Here is a 14,620-nt window from a genome sequence, read left to right on the forward strand (position 1 = left end):
AGCGCCGCCCTTTGTGCGGCCGGCGCGGCCGCTCTGCTCTGTCCCGGCCGCCCGGCACGGCCCCGCTCTATGGTGCCAGCCGGCGGTCGGCCGGAAGCGGCGCCGGGCGGAAGTGAGGGTCGGGGCCATAGAGAGCGGCGCGGGGCGGGCCAGAGCGGCGCTGCGCGGCGGCGAGGTGAGGCGCGGCGGCGGGGCCGGGGCTCTACCGTGGGGGTAAGGGGAGCGGACGGGGTCTGGGTCCCTGCTGTGGGGCTAGGCCGGTGTGGGTTATTGTTTGCAGACGATACCAAGCTGTGTGGTGTTGTCGATACACCAGAGGGACGGGATGTCATCCAAAAGGACCTGGACAGGCTGGAGAGGTGGGCCCAGGTGAACCTCATGAGGTTCAACGAGAGCAAATGCAAGGTTCTGCACCCGGGCCGGAACAATCCTCACCATCAGTACAGGCTGGGGGGTGAGGTATTAGAAAGCAGCCCTGAGGAAAGGGATTTGGGGGTTCTGGTGGATGAGAAGCTGGACATGAGCAGGCAGGGTGCAGTTGCAGCCCAGAAGGCCAATCGCATCCCGGGCTGCATCAAAAGATGCATTGCCAGCAGGTCCAGAGAGGTGATTCTGCCACTTTACTCTGCTCTGGTGAGACCTCACCTGGAGTATTGTGTGCAGGTCTGGAGCTCTCAATATAAGAAGGACATGGACCTGATGGAGCGGGTCCAGAGGAGGGCCACAAGGATGATCAGGGGGATGGAGCACCTCTGCTACGAGGACAGGCTGAGGGAGCTGAGTTCAGCCTGAAGAAGAGGAGGCTCCGGGGAGACCTAATAGCAGCCTTCCAGTACCTGAAGGGAGCCTACAGGAAGGCTGGGGAGAACCTGTTTAGAAAGGCCTGCAGTGACAGGACGAGGGGCAATGGCTTCAAGCTGGAGGGGAACAGATTTAGACTGGAGATTAGGAGAGGGTTCTTCACTGTGAGGGTGGTGGAGCACTGGAACAGGTTGCCCAGGGAGGTGGTTGAGGCCCCTTCCCTGGAGATATTCAAGGTGAGGCTCGATGAGGCCCTGGGCAACCTGGTCTAGTTGGGGGTGTCCCTGCTGACTGCAGGGGGGTCGGACTAGATGACCTTTGGAGGTCCCTTCCGGCCTGGACAATTCTATGATTAAATTCTATGACCCATCCAGGGTGCCTCACTGGGGAGATCGTCATCTCCAGTATCATTTGCCTCATCCCCAAAATCCAGAACTCCGAACCTATTTTGCAAATGTAACTGGGAGTGTGAAGGAGGCTGTCGAGGGTTCCGCTTGCCTCTCTGAGGAAGGACCAGCCTCCATTCCCCCCTTTCCATTAAGTCCCATCTCTGCCTGGTGACAGGGCGGGAGGGGATCATCAGCTTTTATTAGAGCCTCTTCTCACTGCCCTTGCCCCAGGGTACGGCTCCACCAGTCTATTTCACCCTCGCATTCTCTAATGCTTCTTAACCTTTCCACTTCTTCTCTCAGCTCTACCACCTGTCTGAGCAGGTCATTTATCTGCTCACATCGCACACAGTGGGTGTCCCCGGGTCCCTGTGCTGCCACAGCCAGACTCAGGCACTCGGTGCAGCCCGGGCCCTGCATGGCCGCGTCTTTGCAGGGGAGCTCGGTCTGGGATCCCACATTTCAATTCACAGGGGCTTTGGGGCCTTTGGTTGCCAGTCCCTTTTTTGAGCCTGAGCGGTCCATTCCCTCTCAAACCCTCCCTCTCTGTCTTGCGCACAAGCCCCGCTCCGCCCCCTCACTCCGATGCCGCTCCTACACCTGAGGGCCGCTTCCCTCACGCACGTGCGCCTGCGCGCTCAAATACCCGCCCTGCCGCTCACGCGCGCCCCGCACGCGCTCGGAGCCCGTTGCGGTTATGGCCGCTTTTAAATGTGCCGCGGCTCGCCCGCGAGATTCCCGAATGGGTCCGGGTCTCCCCGCTCTCCCTTCGGCTTCCCGTCTCCCGGAAACCCCCTCTCCGTCTTACTCTAGATCACGTTTAAAGCCGCAGCACTCACCGCTGCCGCTGTCCGCGCGGTCTGAGGGAAGCTCGCGGTATGGCCGCTTTTAAATTTGCCGCGGCTCGCCCGGCCCCGTCCCCAGCTGCGTCCCGGCTCCCTCGCGAGATTCCCGACTGGCTTCGGGTCTCCCCGCTCTCCCTCGGCTTCCCGTCTCCGGGAACCCCCCTCTCCGTCTCAGTCTAGATCACGTTTAAAACCGCAGCACTCACCGCTGTCGCTGTCCGCGCGGTCTGAGAGAAGCTCGCGGTATGGTCGCTTTTAAATTTGCCGCGGCTCGCCCGGCCCTGCACGGAGCTGCGTCAGCCTCTCGGCTCCCTCGCGAGATTCCCGACTGGCTTCGGGTCTCCCCGCTCGCCCTCGGCTTCCCGTTTCCGGGAAACCCCCTCTCCGTCTCAGTCTAGTTCAAGTTTAAAGCCGCAGCACTCACCGGTGTCGCTCTCCGCGGGGTCACCTTAAGAACCAGCCTTGATAAAGAACAGGGAGCTGCTGGTGATACTGCTGCCATTCAGTCCTTCTCTTTCCTCGCAGGTTTGTTTCTGGAGTGATGCTGTGGAAAGGACCCACTTAACCTCCCACAATGCCCTTTTCTGACTTTGTCTTAGCACTGAAGGACAACCCCTACTTTGGGGCTGGGTTCGGCCTCGTCGGGGTGGGCACAGCCCTGGCGTTAGCCCGGAAAGGGGCCCAGTTTGGGCTGGTGGCTTTCAGGCGCCATTATATGATCACCTTAGAGGTGCCCAGCAAGGATAAGAGCTACCACTGGCTGCTGAACTGGATCTCCCACCACGCCAAGCACACGCAGCACCTCAGTGTCGAGACATCCTACCTGCAGCATGAAAGCGGACGTGTCAGCACCAAGTTTGACTTTGTCCCCAGCCCTGGAAACCATTTCATCTGGTAAGGGAGGGCTGGGGAAGGCAGTCTGGAGTCTGACCCTTGTTTTGGCAAGGAAACTCCAACCTGGGAGGTCTGGGGAGGGAGTGGAGAGGATCCTGCCTCTTCCTTAGGTCTGGATAAGGGTGGGAGATTGAAAGTACTGACACAAAGTGATTTCTTTACCCGAGATGAGTGTTCCCCTTAATGCACAACCTGGGCTGGGCTCAGCTGAGTGATGCTGGACCACCATCCCCCAATCCCCTCTTCCCACCCCAGGTATCGCAGGAAGTGGATTCGCATCGAGCGCAACCGGGAGAAGCAGATGATCGACCTGCACACAGGGACCCCCTGGGAGTCTGTCACCTTCACTGCACTGGGCACCAACCGGGAGATCTTCTTCAATATCCTCCAGGAAGGTCTGTACTGGAGTTATGTGGGGACCTGCTGGGAAACAGCCTGCTCCCTGGAGATGCCCAGGCCTTCACGGAAGATCCTTTTCCCTGCCAGCTGTCCCCTTTGCCTCTCTCTGCAGCCCGGGAGCTGGCGCTGCAGCAGCAGGAGGGGAGGACGATCATGTACACGGCCATGGGAGCAGAGTGGCGGCAGTTTGGCTTCCCCCGCCGTCGCCGACCTCTCAGCTCCGTGGTGCTGGAGGAAGGTGTGTCAGAGAGGCTGGTCCAGGACGTGAAGGAGTTCATCGACAACCCCAAGTGGTACAGCGAGAGAGGCAAGGCTCTGGCGCGCTGTCTTCTGTATCATGCCCAGCATTGCTCCTTCCCCCCCTACAGCCACTGTTGTGGGGCACTGCCTCAGGCACATCCCCAGGTGTTGAGGTCCTGCCTGGGTCTGCAAAGGGACAAACTCCTCTTGGTTCAGTCCAAACCCGGAAACCATCATAAGCCATGGAGTTCATTGCTCCTGCAGTGCTGCTGTGGGGTGGGACAGGATGCCCATGGTCCTCTCTGGAGATGGCTGTGGGGAGATTCTGTCCTGCTGCTTGCCCTCCCTGGTGCATTCTCTGTGCATGCTCAGCGCAGCCCCACGGCTCTTGGGGAGAGAGCTCAGAGCAACCCAGCTGGTTCCTAAAAGGACACTGTCTTCCTAGGGATCCCCTACCGAAGAGGTTACCTGCTGTATGGTCCACCCGGCTGTGGGAAAAGCAGCTTCATGTGAGTATTGCCCAGCTGGGTAACAGCAGTTTTCCTGTCAGCTGCCTGTTCTGGGGCACAGCCGTCTGGTGAGAGGATGTGGATGAGTTTGGGTTTGCAGTGCAGGAGTAGGCTGTGCCTCCTGCCTGCACGGTGCCTGCTGAGGCGTTTGCATTGCTGGCACCGTGTGACAGGTCAGGGTGACAAGCCCTTTGCATCCTTGCTTTGCACAGTGCTGCATGGCACCAGGGGGCTGCACAGGGGCTCCCACCCGCCCCCCATATCAGATCCCTGCTGGGGGAGGATGCCTCTGCCCTCTCCCCTGCTGCTGGGCAGGGAGCTGTGGTTCTTCTTCTGCTCCAGGGTTTCTCGCTGTGATTTATTCCTGTGGTTTGTGTCCTTCCCAGCACAGCCCTGGCCGGGGAGCTGCAGTACAGTATCTGCCTGCTGAGCCTCAGTGACCGCAGCCTCTCTGATGACCGGCTCAATCACCTCTTGAGCGTGGCACCACAGCAGAGCATCATCCTGCTGGAGGACGTGGATGCTGCCTTCGTCAGTCGGGACCTTGCCGCTGAGAGTGAGTGGTGGCCCCGTTCCCAGGCCAGCAGCAGGAGGGAGGTTTGCCAGCTGTGCTGGGGAAAAGGTTTGGGCTTCGGGCTGCTCTGCTGCACCAGCAGAGACCAGGAGTGGGCAGCTCTCTGGGGCCTCAGGGCCCAAGCTGGACCTCGCCCAGTTTTGGCTAGGAAATAGAAGGAAATTTGGGTTCTTTGTCCTTAGGCAAAGACACTTCTGCCCAGCTGTTTCAGTGTGAGAGAGGCAGTGGCTTTCCCCCTCATTCTCCTATGGATTCCCAGGGGTGCGGGTGGGCCGGGGAGGTGAATGTGCTGCCGGCCAGGGATAGGCAGAGGGTCAGCCTCAGGGGAAGGAGAGAACAGGGAGCTTGGCTTAAGCCTCAGGTGACAGGGAGGTGGCCTGCAAGACTGTTGTGGGGTTAGTGGCCAATGAATATGATCTCAGACACCTCTATCCCCAGACCCGGCTGTGTACCAAGGTATGGGGCGCCTCACCTTCAGCGGCCTCCTCAACGCACTGGACGGTGTGGCCTCCACGGAGGCCAGGATTGTCTTCATGACCACCAACTACGTGGACAGGTCAGAGCACACTATGGGAGGGAACAAGGGAGGGCAGCATGGGAGAACCTTGCTCCCTTTTGATGACCTATATGGATGGCTATTTGCATCCTCCAGTGTAAGGACTGGGGTGGGGTTCAGGTTTCCCAAATCCTCCCTCGCGATGCAAATCCCTTGATCTCTACTCGGGATCCCCTTATATTACCCAATGACCCCTCCCCACCCGGGATGGGAAATTGGAGGAAAAATAAGGAAACCCTCATTTTTGGGTTGAAATATAAACAGATTTAATAGAATAAGACTAGATAATTGACATTAATAACATTAAAGAACCAATATTGATCCCAATACCAATATAAGGTATTTATAAGGATTATACTCAGCCAGTTCTATCAGCAGGGAGCTGTGCACTCTCAGCAGTGGACAGCAAATGCCGGACAATGTGAGCTCTATGGCTTTGGGAGGAAGGGAAGGGCTCAGAGGACCAGGGCAAGAAGCTCTCTGGATTGCGGCCATTAAGGGAGAGAGAGAACTTCTGAGCAAACTTCCTAATTTTTATTGAAAATTAAGTTTAGCCTGCACCTGGCTAAACTTGAAAACACTGAGACCTTGAAACACACATACCATAGCTGGCTATAAAGTAATTTTTTTTCACAAATTCAGACACCAGTCTTCTAAAAGTGCAGTTTCCCCAAGCATTAGAAGAGAAATTAGTCCTGTGTCGCTCAAAGCAGGACACTGTGCTAAGGTGGAGGGTGGAGCTTCCTGCTTTGACCATGTTTTCAAGGCGCCCCTGTGTCTCTCGACAGGCTGGACCCAGCGCTGGTGCGGCCCGGCCGCGTGGATCTCAGGCAGTACGTGGGCCATTGCTCCCGCTGGCAGCTCGCCTGCATGTTCCAGCGCTTCTACCCCGAGCAGCCCCCGGCCGCAGCCCAGCGGTTTGCGGAGCAGGCTCTGGCCGTCTCCAAACAGATCAGCGCCGCCCAGGTGCAGGGCCACTTCATGCTCTACAAGACGGACCCTGAAGGTGCCATTTCAAACGTAGGCTCCATCCTGCTCTGACCAGGGGCCGGCTTTCCCCTGCCACGCTGCAAGGATTGGGACAAGGACCATCCTGGGGATGCTGTGGAGATGCCCAGCCATGCAGGCCAGGTCTCTGTTTACCTCTTCTCACCAAGGTCTTGGCTTTTTATTAAAACTTGTGGAGAGCCAGAGCTGCCAGCTCTGCAGCAGGAAGAGGGGATGGGCTCTTGCTGCTCCCCAGGCTCGGGTGCTCCTGTGGTGGCCCCGCTCACCAGCATGTGCCTCCTGCTGGGATTGCCATTAAGCTGCTGAGGCTCCTGGATGTGAATCCCCTTCCTCGTGGGGCAGTCTGGGATGCCCCAGATGGGCATTTCCCTGGGGCAGGACATTGGGGTGCTGCACTGCTAAAGAGATGCTGGTCTTTGAAGGGAGAATGGTCTCCACTGGTGTTTAAATATCCTCTGTGAAGTGCACAACATGGCTTTTGTTGGCTCTCCAGTCCCTTCGCCTGTTAGTTTCCCCACTATCCTGCTACTGGTCCAGAGCCCTCCTGACCAGAGCCTGGCACAGCCAGTACTGCAAATCCAGAGTTTCAGAAAAAAGCAGCTCCCAGGAGACAGCTTGTTGTCCCTCGGTCTGCAGGCTGGTGCCACAGCTCCTGACCTGCTGGGTTGTGATGCCAAGTCACAGATCTTCTTGGTTATCATCCCTGGGTGGGCATGACTGTCCCTCCTGTGAGGGGAGATGTGGGGGCCTGGAGCTACTGCAGGCCTGTGTGCGGGGGCCGATGAGAGGCTTTGGGAGTTTGATGTTAACCCCAACATGAATTTCTGCAGCCAGGCCATTCCAGTGTGAGCTGCAGAAATCCCTGTTGGAGGTGACTACTCATCTCCTTCTAGCAGGTGAGGCCCTGCATGGCCAAAGGAGGGATTTGGCCTGCTGGTGGCAGTCTTGCAGCCTTTTCCCTGTCACCAGGCTTCCTTCCTGCCAGGAATAAAAGTCCTGGATGGGCTGGTAGAGCCACAGGTGCCTGAAATGCAATGGAGAAGGGGGAAGGCTCTGTACCTCCAGTGCTGCACCTCTCCACTGCCACAGAGCCAGGGATCAGGGTGTCTGTGCTGACCCACAGAACAAGCCAACCAGAGCCTCTCCTCTCCCTAGTCCCTGTTTCAGGGTCCCAAAATCAGCTTCCCCAGGGCCAGCCCTGTGTTCATGTCCTTGCTTTGGGCACTGTGTCATCTTGACAGGGCTGGGGGAGCTGGTTCCAGGCCAAACCCAAACCGTTATGTTGCTGCTCAGTCCTCACCTTGGATCTGCCCTGTAGGGCAAAGCTGAGAACGTGCAGGGGTAGGAAGGGGCCATCGGCTGGATGGCACCTGGCTGAATTTCAGCACAAACGGGGGCTGCTTTGATGCAAGCCTGGACTTGCTGGGGGTCAACACTGGCCAGTGAGTGACTGGTGAACGTCTCGCAGCAGTCTGGGATGATGGGGAGGTGATGAGGGAGAGCGAGAGGGGACATGGACCCCTACCCCAATGCCACCACACAAGACCACAGGCGACATCTGTCACTGATGCTTTTAATAGTGTTAATGCTACAGACGCTGCTGGTGCCCTTCTGCCCAGCCCAAGCGCTTCTGTCAGTTAAGCCTCACAACAGCCCTGTGAGGTAGGTGGGTGACACAGGTGGACACCAAGCAAGGAGCCCCAGGGCAGGGTGCAGGCTCCATTCCTCCCCTCTTACAGGGAGGTTTATTTTGTTTAGCCCAAATTAATTTCCACGCGCTGCTGCAAAATGTCCTCTGCTCCAGGGTGATAGCAGTGAATCAGAAAGGTGAGGGCTCTTCCTAGATCACTACTCCCAGGAAAAAACCTTCGCTGCTAACAGGCCTGGCATTTGATTGAAGTTCCCCAAGTCTGTGCTCACTCAGATTTCCATGGCTGAATTCCCATGCTCCGAACACCGGGAACAGCAGTTTTCCTGCTGAGAGTAAACCTGGCTCACTGGAGGAAGCCAAGGCGCTGGAGCTTCAGCGAGGGGCAGAGATGTTTGTGTTTCTTTCAGGATGTGATCAAATGCCTTTCTTGGAGCACAACAATTTCACAAGTGAAGGCAGGAGGCAGCAGAACAGGCACCTATGTCAGATAAAGTTTACACCTTTTCACCCAAGTGTGGACAGGCTGTTCACCCAGAAACCAGTTGGAAAGACAGAGTGAGCGCTGAAGAAAAATTGGGGTTCTCTTCAGGGAATGAGTGCTCATCCCTCATTCCCAGCAGGGCACAACGTCTGGCCCTCAGATCCCCAAGGGGCAGGTAGTATAGACTCAGACCAAGGAGGAAAAAAAAAAGCTTTTAGAGCGTTAGGGTTGGCAATAGGCCAGCGTTGGAAATTTAAGCGCAGGAGGCTCTTGGGCAGCAGGTTAAGCCAACCCCTTCAAGACAAGGCCAGGCATGGAGAGAGCAGGGCAGCAGTCGAGGAGGACCCATTCAAGACACAGCTTTTGTGCACCCTTCATGTGCCAAAGGATCAGCCAGGCAGATGCAGCACAAATGCCCTCCCAGCTGGCACAAAGCCCCTTGGATTTCCTAGGGATCTCGCCCGAAGCTCTGGGAAGTCCATTGCAGCGTGGCCATTTTTGCACTTAGCAGCAGGAGGAAGACAATAACAAACCATGTGTGGTCAAAAGAGAGGTGAGAGCACAAGGCACGAACAAGTGTGAAGGAATCAGAACTGTCTGGGTGAGCCAAATAGCTTACACCGAGCCAGGCAAAGCAGGGACCAGGGAGTGCTCCTGCCACCCAGGAGTGCCAGGGGAAGGTCTCTGCCCCGGCCCTGGGCATAGGGAACGGGGACAGGAGTGAGCAATACCAGGGATCAACACCTTCTCTCCAAACAACAATGAACAAGAGCAAGAGAACAGAGAAAACAAAGGGAGCAGGCTCTATGGAGAAGACCTGATGAATTAATTTAATAGTGGTGTCCCACTTCAGAGGCTTGGAATCACCCATCGTGGCTCTGGAGTGGGACACAGTTTCAATCTGTGAAGCAGCAGCAGAAGGAACTGGACCAAATTAGTTTAAACAGCAAATCCTCATTTCTTTGAAGCAAGCTTGGAGATGAAAGGAGGGTACGAGTATCCAAAGTATTGGAGCATGTCTTCACTCTGGGCTGTTGAGAGCTCCAAAAGAGCCTGGCCTTAAAGGGGGATCCAGACAGATGCAGGTCGAAAAGCTGAGTCTCTTCCCAGTCTCCCCCATCAGCTTCTGCCTGCACAAAAGCGGCTGAAGGACAGGGCAGGAGCTCCAACTAAATACAGGGTTCCTGAAAGCCTCAGCCACCAAACAGCCCTGACTTGCCAACACGTTGATTTAAGCTTCAGTTACCTCTCCCAACTCAACTGGGAAGTGTACATACAAAGGACTTTCCTGGCCAAGCCAATCAGCTGAACAGTAGTCAGGGCTGCAGGAGAAGCGATGTCTCCAAGGGACAGGGACAGCAGTTGAGAAGCTGCTCTTAGAAGCACAGGGGGACACAGCAAGCTGAGCTCCAGGCTGCTGTCCTGGCACAGCCGCATCACTTGGCACCACCACAGCTCCACTGGGAAGGTCCTGCCACAACTCTGGCTCTGCCATGGCACCACACTGGGCTCAGTCCGTTTGCCGTGTAGGTGTGCATGTTTCTTGGCAGCTCACATACAGGGATGATGGCTGCAGGTCCCCCATTCAAGGCTTCCTCTGCCCTCTAGGTGCTCCAAGACCAAGGCTGACGTGATCTGTCAGGAGACAGCTTCTCCAATGCTGGTGACAGGTAGTTGCTCACACGAGGATGCCTCACTCCGCACGTACCATGGAGACACTGCCTGTCCCAAGCTGTGCCACATGCCAACTGCTTCCTCCCTCCCAAGTGTCTGCTTGCTACTGCTTCACCAGAGCCTTCACTGTTCTCCCCAGAATCAGCTCTTCCCTCCCCCAGCCCAGCCCCTCACCACTTCTGCTAGGAGCCACTCTCCTTCTCAAGGAGATGGCCTTCTCGACGTCCACTAGGCCTGAACATCCCTCGCCCTCTTGGTGCTCTGGGGTAGGAACCACGCTCCTGGACCCTCGACCTCTCCCACCTTCCGCAATCCCAGGGCCTGTGGTGGCTCTGCCAGCTGGGAGCTGCTCTGTGGTCGCTGCGGTTGAAGGCCAGGTTCTCCTCCCTGCCCCGCGCCTCCGCCCCCTCCTCTGGGGTCCATCTCTCCACATCACGGTGCTCCTCTTTCAAGTCCACTGCCTCTGTTACTGGTGAGGGGTCTTTAGGGCACAACTCCTTTCTTTCTGCCAAGGTAGCAGCCTTGCTTCTGCTGTGAGGCTTTGGAAACTCCTGGCTGTGCCTCCCACCAGGTCTCCGCTCTGGTCTCCGGCTGAAGCCCCTGGCCCCCCTGGAGCCGTGGAGCAGATGACAGCCTTCCTCCGTTGGTTCCTGCAAACTGCTGCACGACTGCTTGCCCTGGCCTCTGGGGCTGGGCCTCTCCCCTCTGTGCCTCTCCCTCTTGCTGTGCTGCTCCCTGGGCACAGCTGGCCTTTCGGGCCGCCCAGGGTCTGCCCTGGCCTCCGGCCCCTCGGCTGGCTCTGGAGCTGAGGCTTGGCTGGGTGGCTGGGGCGCATCCACAGGGCTTGCACTCACCGGTGGCTCAGAGGCAGCAGCTGCTTGGCTTGGATCGACAGCAGCTGGAGGCTGAAAGAAAGAAACCGCTAGTTAAGAAAGGGACAGGGCAGCCCCACAGCAGATGACAGCGCTCGGTCCTGCAGTCCAGGCCCCCCCTCGCTGGGTCTCTGTCCCCAGTGCCATACCGCCTGGAGGCTGATGAAGTAACGGTTCCTCTCTGCTTCAGGGTCAATGATGCCTCCTTTCTCTTGCTGCCTCTTGAAAATTAAGCGCAGTTCTTCTTGGTGCTGCAGCGTCTTGGCATCTGGCCTGTACGGCTCCTGAGCAGCAGAAACCAAGGTGGGGTAAGGGCTCTATCGACACCTAGCATGAGTGGGCAGCTGGCAGTGCCAAAAGCTACTTCCCAAACCCCCCTCTGATCACACAAGAAACAGGTGATACAGAGCTCATTTTATAGTCTAGGAAAGAAAACTCGGGGCTGTACAACTAAACATGCTCCATGTGGATACATCAAACAATCTGGAGACACCCTCCTAGGTTTTATGAACTGCCCTTTGGATGGGCCACCTAGGGAGGACCTGAGAGGGTGCAGCGTGTGGTGAGCCCCCATCTCTTACCAGCAGGTGCTGCGGGGGTGGCGCTGCCTTCAGAGCAGAGAGATCGTAGACCAGGGTCTCTCGGCAGACGGGGCACTGCACACCGATTTCCTGCAGGGAGGCAAGAGGTAAAACCAAGCCCTGTCAATGGCCCAGCTCAAACGCTGCTGGATAATCCCCGGCCTGGAAGTGGAATGGGGTGGCCGCCTTCACTCTTCAGCCAGGGCAGGGCAAGCCAGGGGGTTTCCAGAAGCATGAAAGCAGCCTGATGTCTCAACAACTTCTACAGAAGGTGTCTCCACCACAAGGCACACCAGGATTTGTGCTCCAGCAGCTGACCGCTGTGGGAACCACCTGTCAGCACATACGGCTCCAGTTCTCCTTAGCCTAGGATCTATTTTTCCCCACTCCAAAGTGGAGCGTGTCATCTAGGCTGTGCCTCTTTGAAAGGGTTCTGTAGGAAGGAGCCTTTGACTTGTTTCACGCTCAGCCGTGCTGTTTGCTCTCTGGCTGACAACTGCTCCAATAGCTGGAGATCACTTGGTCTAATCACTGCTCTGATTCTCAGCACAGGCATGACAGTGACCGTGCTTCCAGGTCAGGCTCTCCCCTCACTCTGTGTCCCAAAGTGGGTGACAGAGATGTCACAAGGGCCTGTGCAAGGGACGGGGGAGCAGCCCAGGGACCAGTACCTGTTTAGGGGATGGCACCGGGTGCTGCTCTCTCTCCTCCTGTTGCATGAGGATCTCCTCCTCCATGTGCTGGGCATAGCGGGCCAGGCAGTGGGAGTGGAAGTAGTGGTAGCACTGGGTCTTTGTGAAGGCTTCTCTCTCCTGTAGAGGAGAAAGGGCAGCTTTAAAGGGTTTCTGAGCACAGGGTTGTGTAGCCTCCCCAGCTGAGGTGGGTTTTCACTACTATGTCAGTGCTGGCAGTGGGGAACTAGCACTATTGCTGGCAGACACATAACATCTTCTCCTGGGCTTCGTCTCTAGCTCCTCAGCTCTTACTGGGACACTGCCCCCCATTCCAAGAGTGAGAAATACTCCTAATGTGAAGCTGCAAAGTTTTTGTGACTGATTTATCTGTGTATGCTCCTGTGTCAGCAGCAATCTTCTCACCCAATGCGTTCTTCCCAAGCAGGCATTGCCTCTCCTTGCAACCTGGACAAGGCAAGCTCCCCTGTCCTCACAGACCTCAGCACCCGCACAGATGTGTCCCGGTCTCTCCTGACCGCCTCTGTGCTGAACTCCAGGTGAGGTTTGACCAACACAGGGAAGCTGAGATGCACCAGCAACTATCCCCAGACTGTACCCACTCCCTTGGAAACACTCCAGAGTCACTCACTGCCCCTGTACCTAGCTTCTGTAGATGGGTATCTTCAGGCTGACTGGGAGAGTAGCACATACTGCCTTAGGAAGGTCCATGCTGAGTAGGACTGCCTACAGACGGGGTTGCAGGGGACTGCTAATTGCTTGATCTCAGGCTGATACACCAAGCTTTGAGCCCCAGCCTCCCTGTTCTCTTGTCTCACTTCCCAGCCAGGTTGCAGGGCCAGGCAACATGTTACTACCTGGAATCCATAGAGGCAGATCACGCACTGGCCATGAGGAATGTTGTTGTCAGTGAGAATCTCCTTCCCCTTCTGTGGAAGCATTAAAGCAAACGTTTTACTCGCTGGCCTGCCCATGGGCGCAGAGCTCTCCCACCCCTGGGGCAATTGGGAACCAGTGTCTGTGGCTGGTCACTCCCATTCTCACCTCAATTAATTCATAGAGAACTTCTGTCCCCAGCCTGGCTTCAGCAACACTTCTGAGCGTCTGAGAAATCCTACAGCAAAGCAGCAGCAGCAATACTTAACACAAGTTTAGCCACACCTTTTCACTCTCCCACATACCTGTCACCCCACTAAGATGACAGGAGGAAGAAATAGAGCACTGCCCTTCTTCAGACTTTGCCTGCAGCGTGGGACAGGCACATGTGCACACACAGATTCCCATGCACCCCATAAAACAGTGCAGGCAGCCTTTGTCCTCAGAGGACTTGCAGGAGCACATTTGCTTAAGCTCACCCAGCACCTTTCAGTTTTGGTAAATCTCAGGCTTTGTTGATCTGACAGCAGCAGATCTGCTGGGAGCCACGTTAGTCCTTTGCTGCCAGCGGGCACCGGGGTCTCTCTGCACACACCATGCTGCACCAAGGGCAGGAGCACAAAGGCAACAACAGGCTGCCCGAGGGCTTGGTTCAGTCCCACCACTGTCAAAGCGGGACCAACAGCTTCAAAGGCCCAGGGGATTTAGATTACGATTCAGGGGAACCACAGAAGAACAACCATAGGGTGGATCCCTCAATGTCAAACTCTGCACCAGTGGCTCCCATGAGATTTAAAACAAGGTGATTTAGGGACCCGTGTCCATCTCGTAACAGGACACAGGGAGTCAGGTGAATTTGACAGAAGGCTTTTCCACCAGTTCTGCCTCCCAGATCTCCAAAGAAAAGGATCGCTCTCTCCCCTCCCAACACTCACTTTTGAATTTGCTCATCTGACAGTCCCCGTGGGTTCCTGATTGAGATTTCCGGAGCTTTGTTGGGATACTAGAAAAAAAACCGAAACAAAACCAAAACAAACACCCAAAGCACAAGAAGGAAGGCAGAGAGAGCCGGGGCAGGGAGGAACGGGAGCACGGGGGGGCTGGCAGCCTACCTGGGGCGGCACGGAGAGCAGCAGGGTGAAGCGGACGTACTGGGAGTCCTGGTCCTGGCCCGTGGCGGGGTGCAGGGTGATGCTGATCTCCCAGGGCTCCCACCTGCGGGGCAGGCCGAGGTGAGGGGGTGGCGGCGGGGCCGGGCCGGGCCCGGGGGTTGTGTGTAAGGGGGGGGGATGTGGGCCGCGGTACCGACCTGCCGCGGCCCCGTGCCACCCGCAGCTCCTCCAGGTAGATGGACTCCAGCACCTCCACCTCCGCCGGCAGCACCCTGCGGGAACCGGGCGGGGGTCAGGCCTGGGCTGGCGGTGGGAGACACCGGGACCAGGGGAAGAGTTTGGGAGGGGAGGGGGGTTAGGACGTTACCAGTCCGTCGCCTCCGCCTCCTCACCGGCCGCCGCCATCTTCCCGCGCGACCCGGAAGCGGAACCGGCGCGAGGGCGCACGCGCACGCGGTGGCGGGGG

General features: G+C 57.1%; 2 protein-coding genes across 4 annotated transcripts; one reads left to right on the forward strand and one right to left on the reverse strand.

The window, feature by feature from the left end:
• Positions 1-32: 32 nt before the first annotated feature.
• On the forward strand, positions 33-6,685 carry LOC106895276 (mitochondrial chaperone BCS1). Of its 3 annotated transcripts, none has more exons than XM_014954611.1 (8): positions 33-175; positions 2,561-2,929; positions 3,185-3,324; positions 3,441-3,635; positions 4,014-4,077; positions 4,464-4,633; positions 5,090-5,207; positions 5,996-6,685. In XM_014954611.1, exons 2-8 carry the CDS (start codon positions 2,610-2,612, stop codon positions 6,246-6,248), a joined length of 1,260 nt encoding a protein of 419 aa, XP_014810097.1. In that variant the 5' UTR covers positions 33-175; positions 2,561-2,609; the 3' UTR covers positions 6,249-6,685. The 3 variants fall into 3 exon arrangements, with proteins under 3 accessions (XP_014810097.1, XP_014810099.1, XP_014810098.1); XM_014954613.1 differs by lacking the exon at positions 33-175 and adding an exon at positions 190-213; XM_014954612.1 differs by lacking the exon at positions 33-175 and having other exon boundaries at positions 2,428-2,929.
• Positions 6,686-7,768: 1,083 nt separating this feature from the next.
• RNF25 (ring finger protein 25) lies at positions 7,769-14,578 on the reverse strand. Its single transcript, XM_014954720.1, has 10 exons — positions 14,522-14,578; positions 14,352-14,426; positions 14,155-14,257; positions 13,978-14,045; positions 13,211-13,280; positions 13,024-13,095; positions 12,146-12,286; positions 11,475-11,564; positions 11,043-11,177; positions 7,769-10,926 (listed from the first exon to the last, which is right to left on the reverse strand). Exons 1-10 carry the CDS (start codon positions 14,557-14,559, stop codon positions 10,204-10,206), a joined length of 1,515 nt encoding a protein of 504 aa, XP_014810206.1. The 5' UTR covers positions 14,560-14,578; the 3' UTR covers positions 7,769-10,203.
• Positions 14,579-14,620: the final 42 nt, after the last annotated feature.

This window comes from Calidris pugnax, unplaced genomic scaffold (genome assembly GCF_001431845.1).
Source record: "Calidris pugnax isolate Ruff unplaced genomic scaffold, ASM143184v1 scaffold103, whole genome shotgun sequence".
NCBI classification, from domain to species: Eukaryota; Metazoa; Chordata; class Aves; order Charadriiformes; family Scolopacidae; genus Calidris; species Calidris pugnax.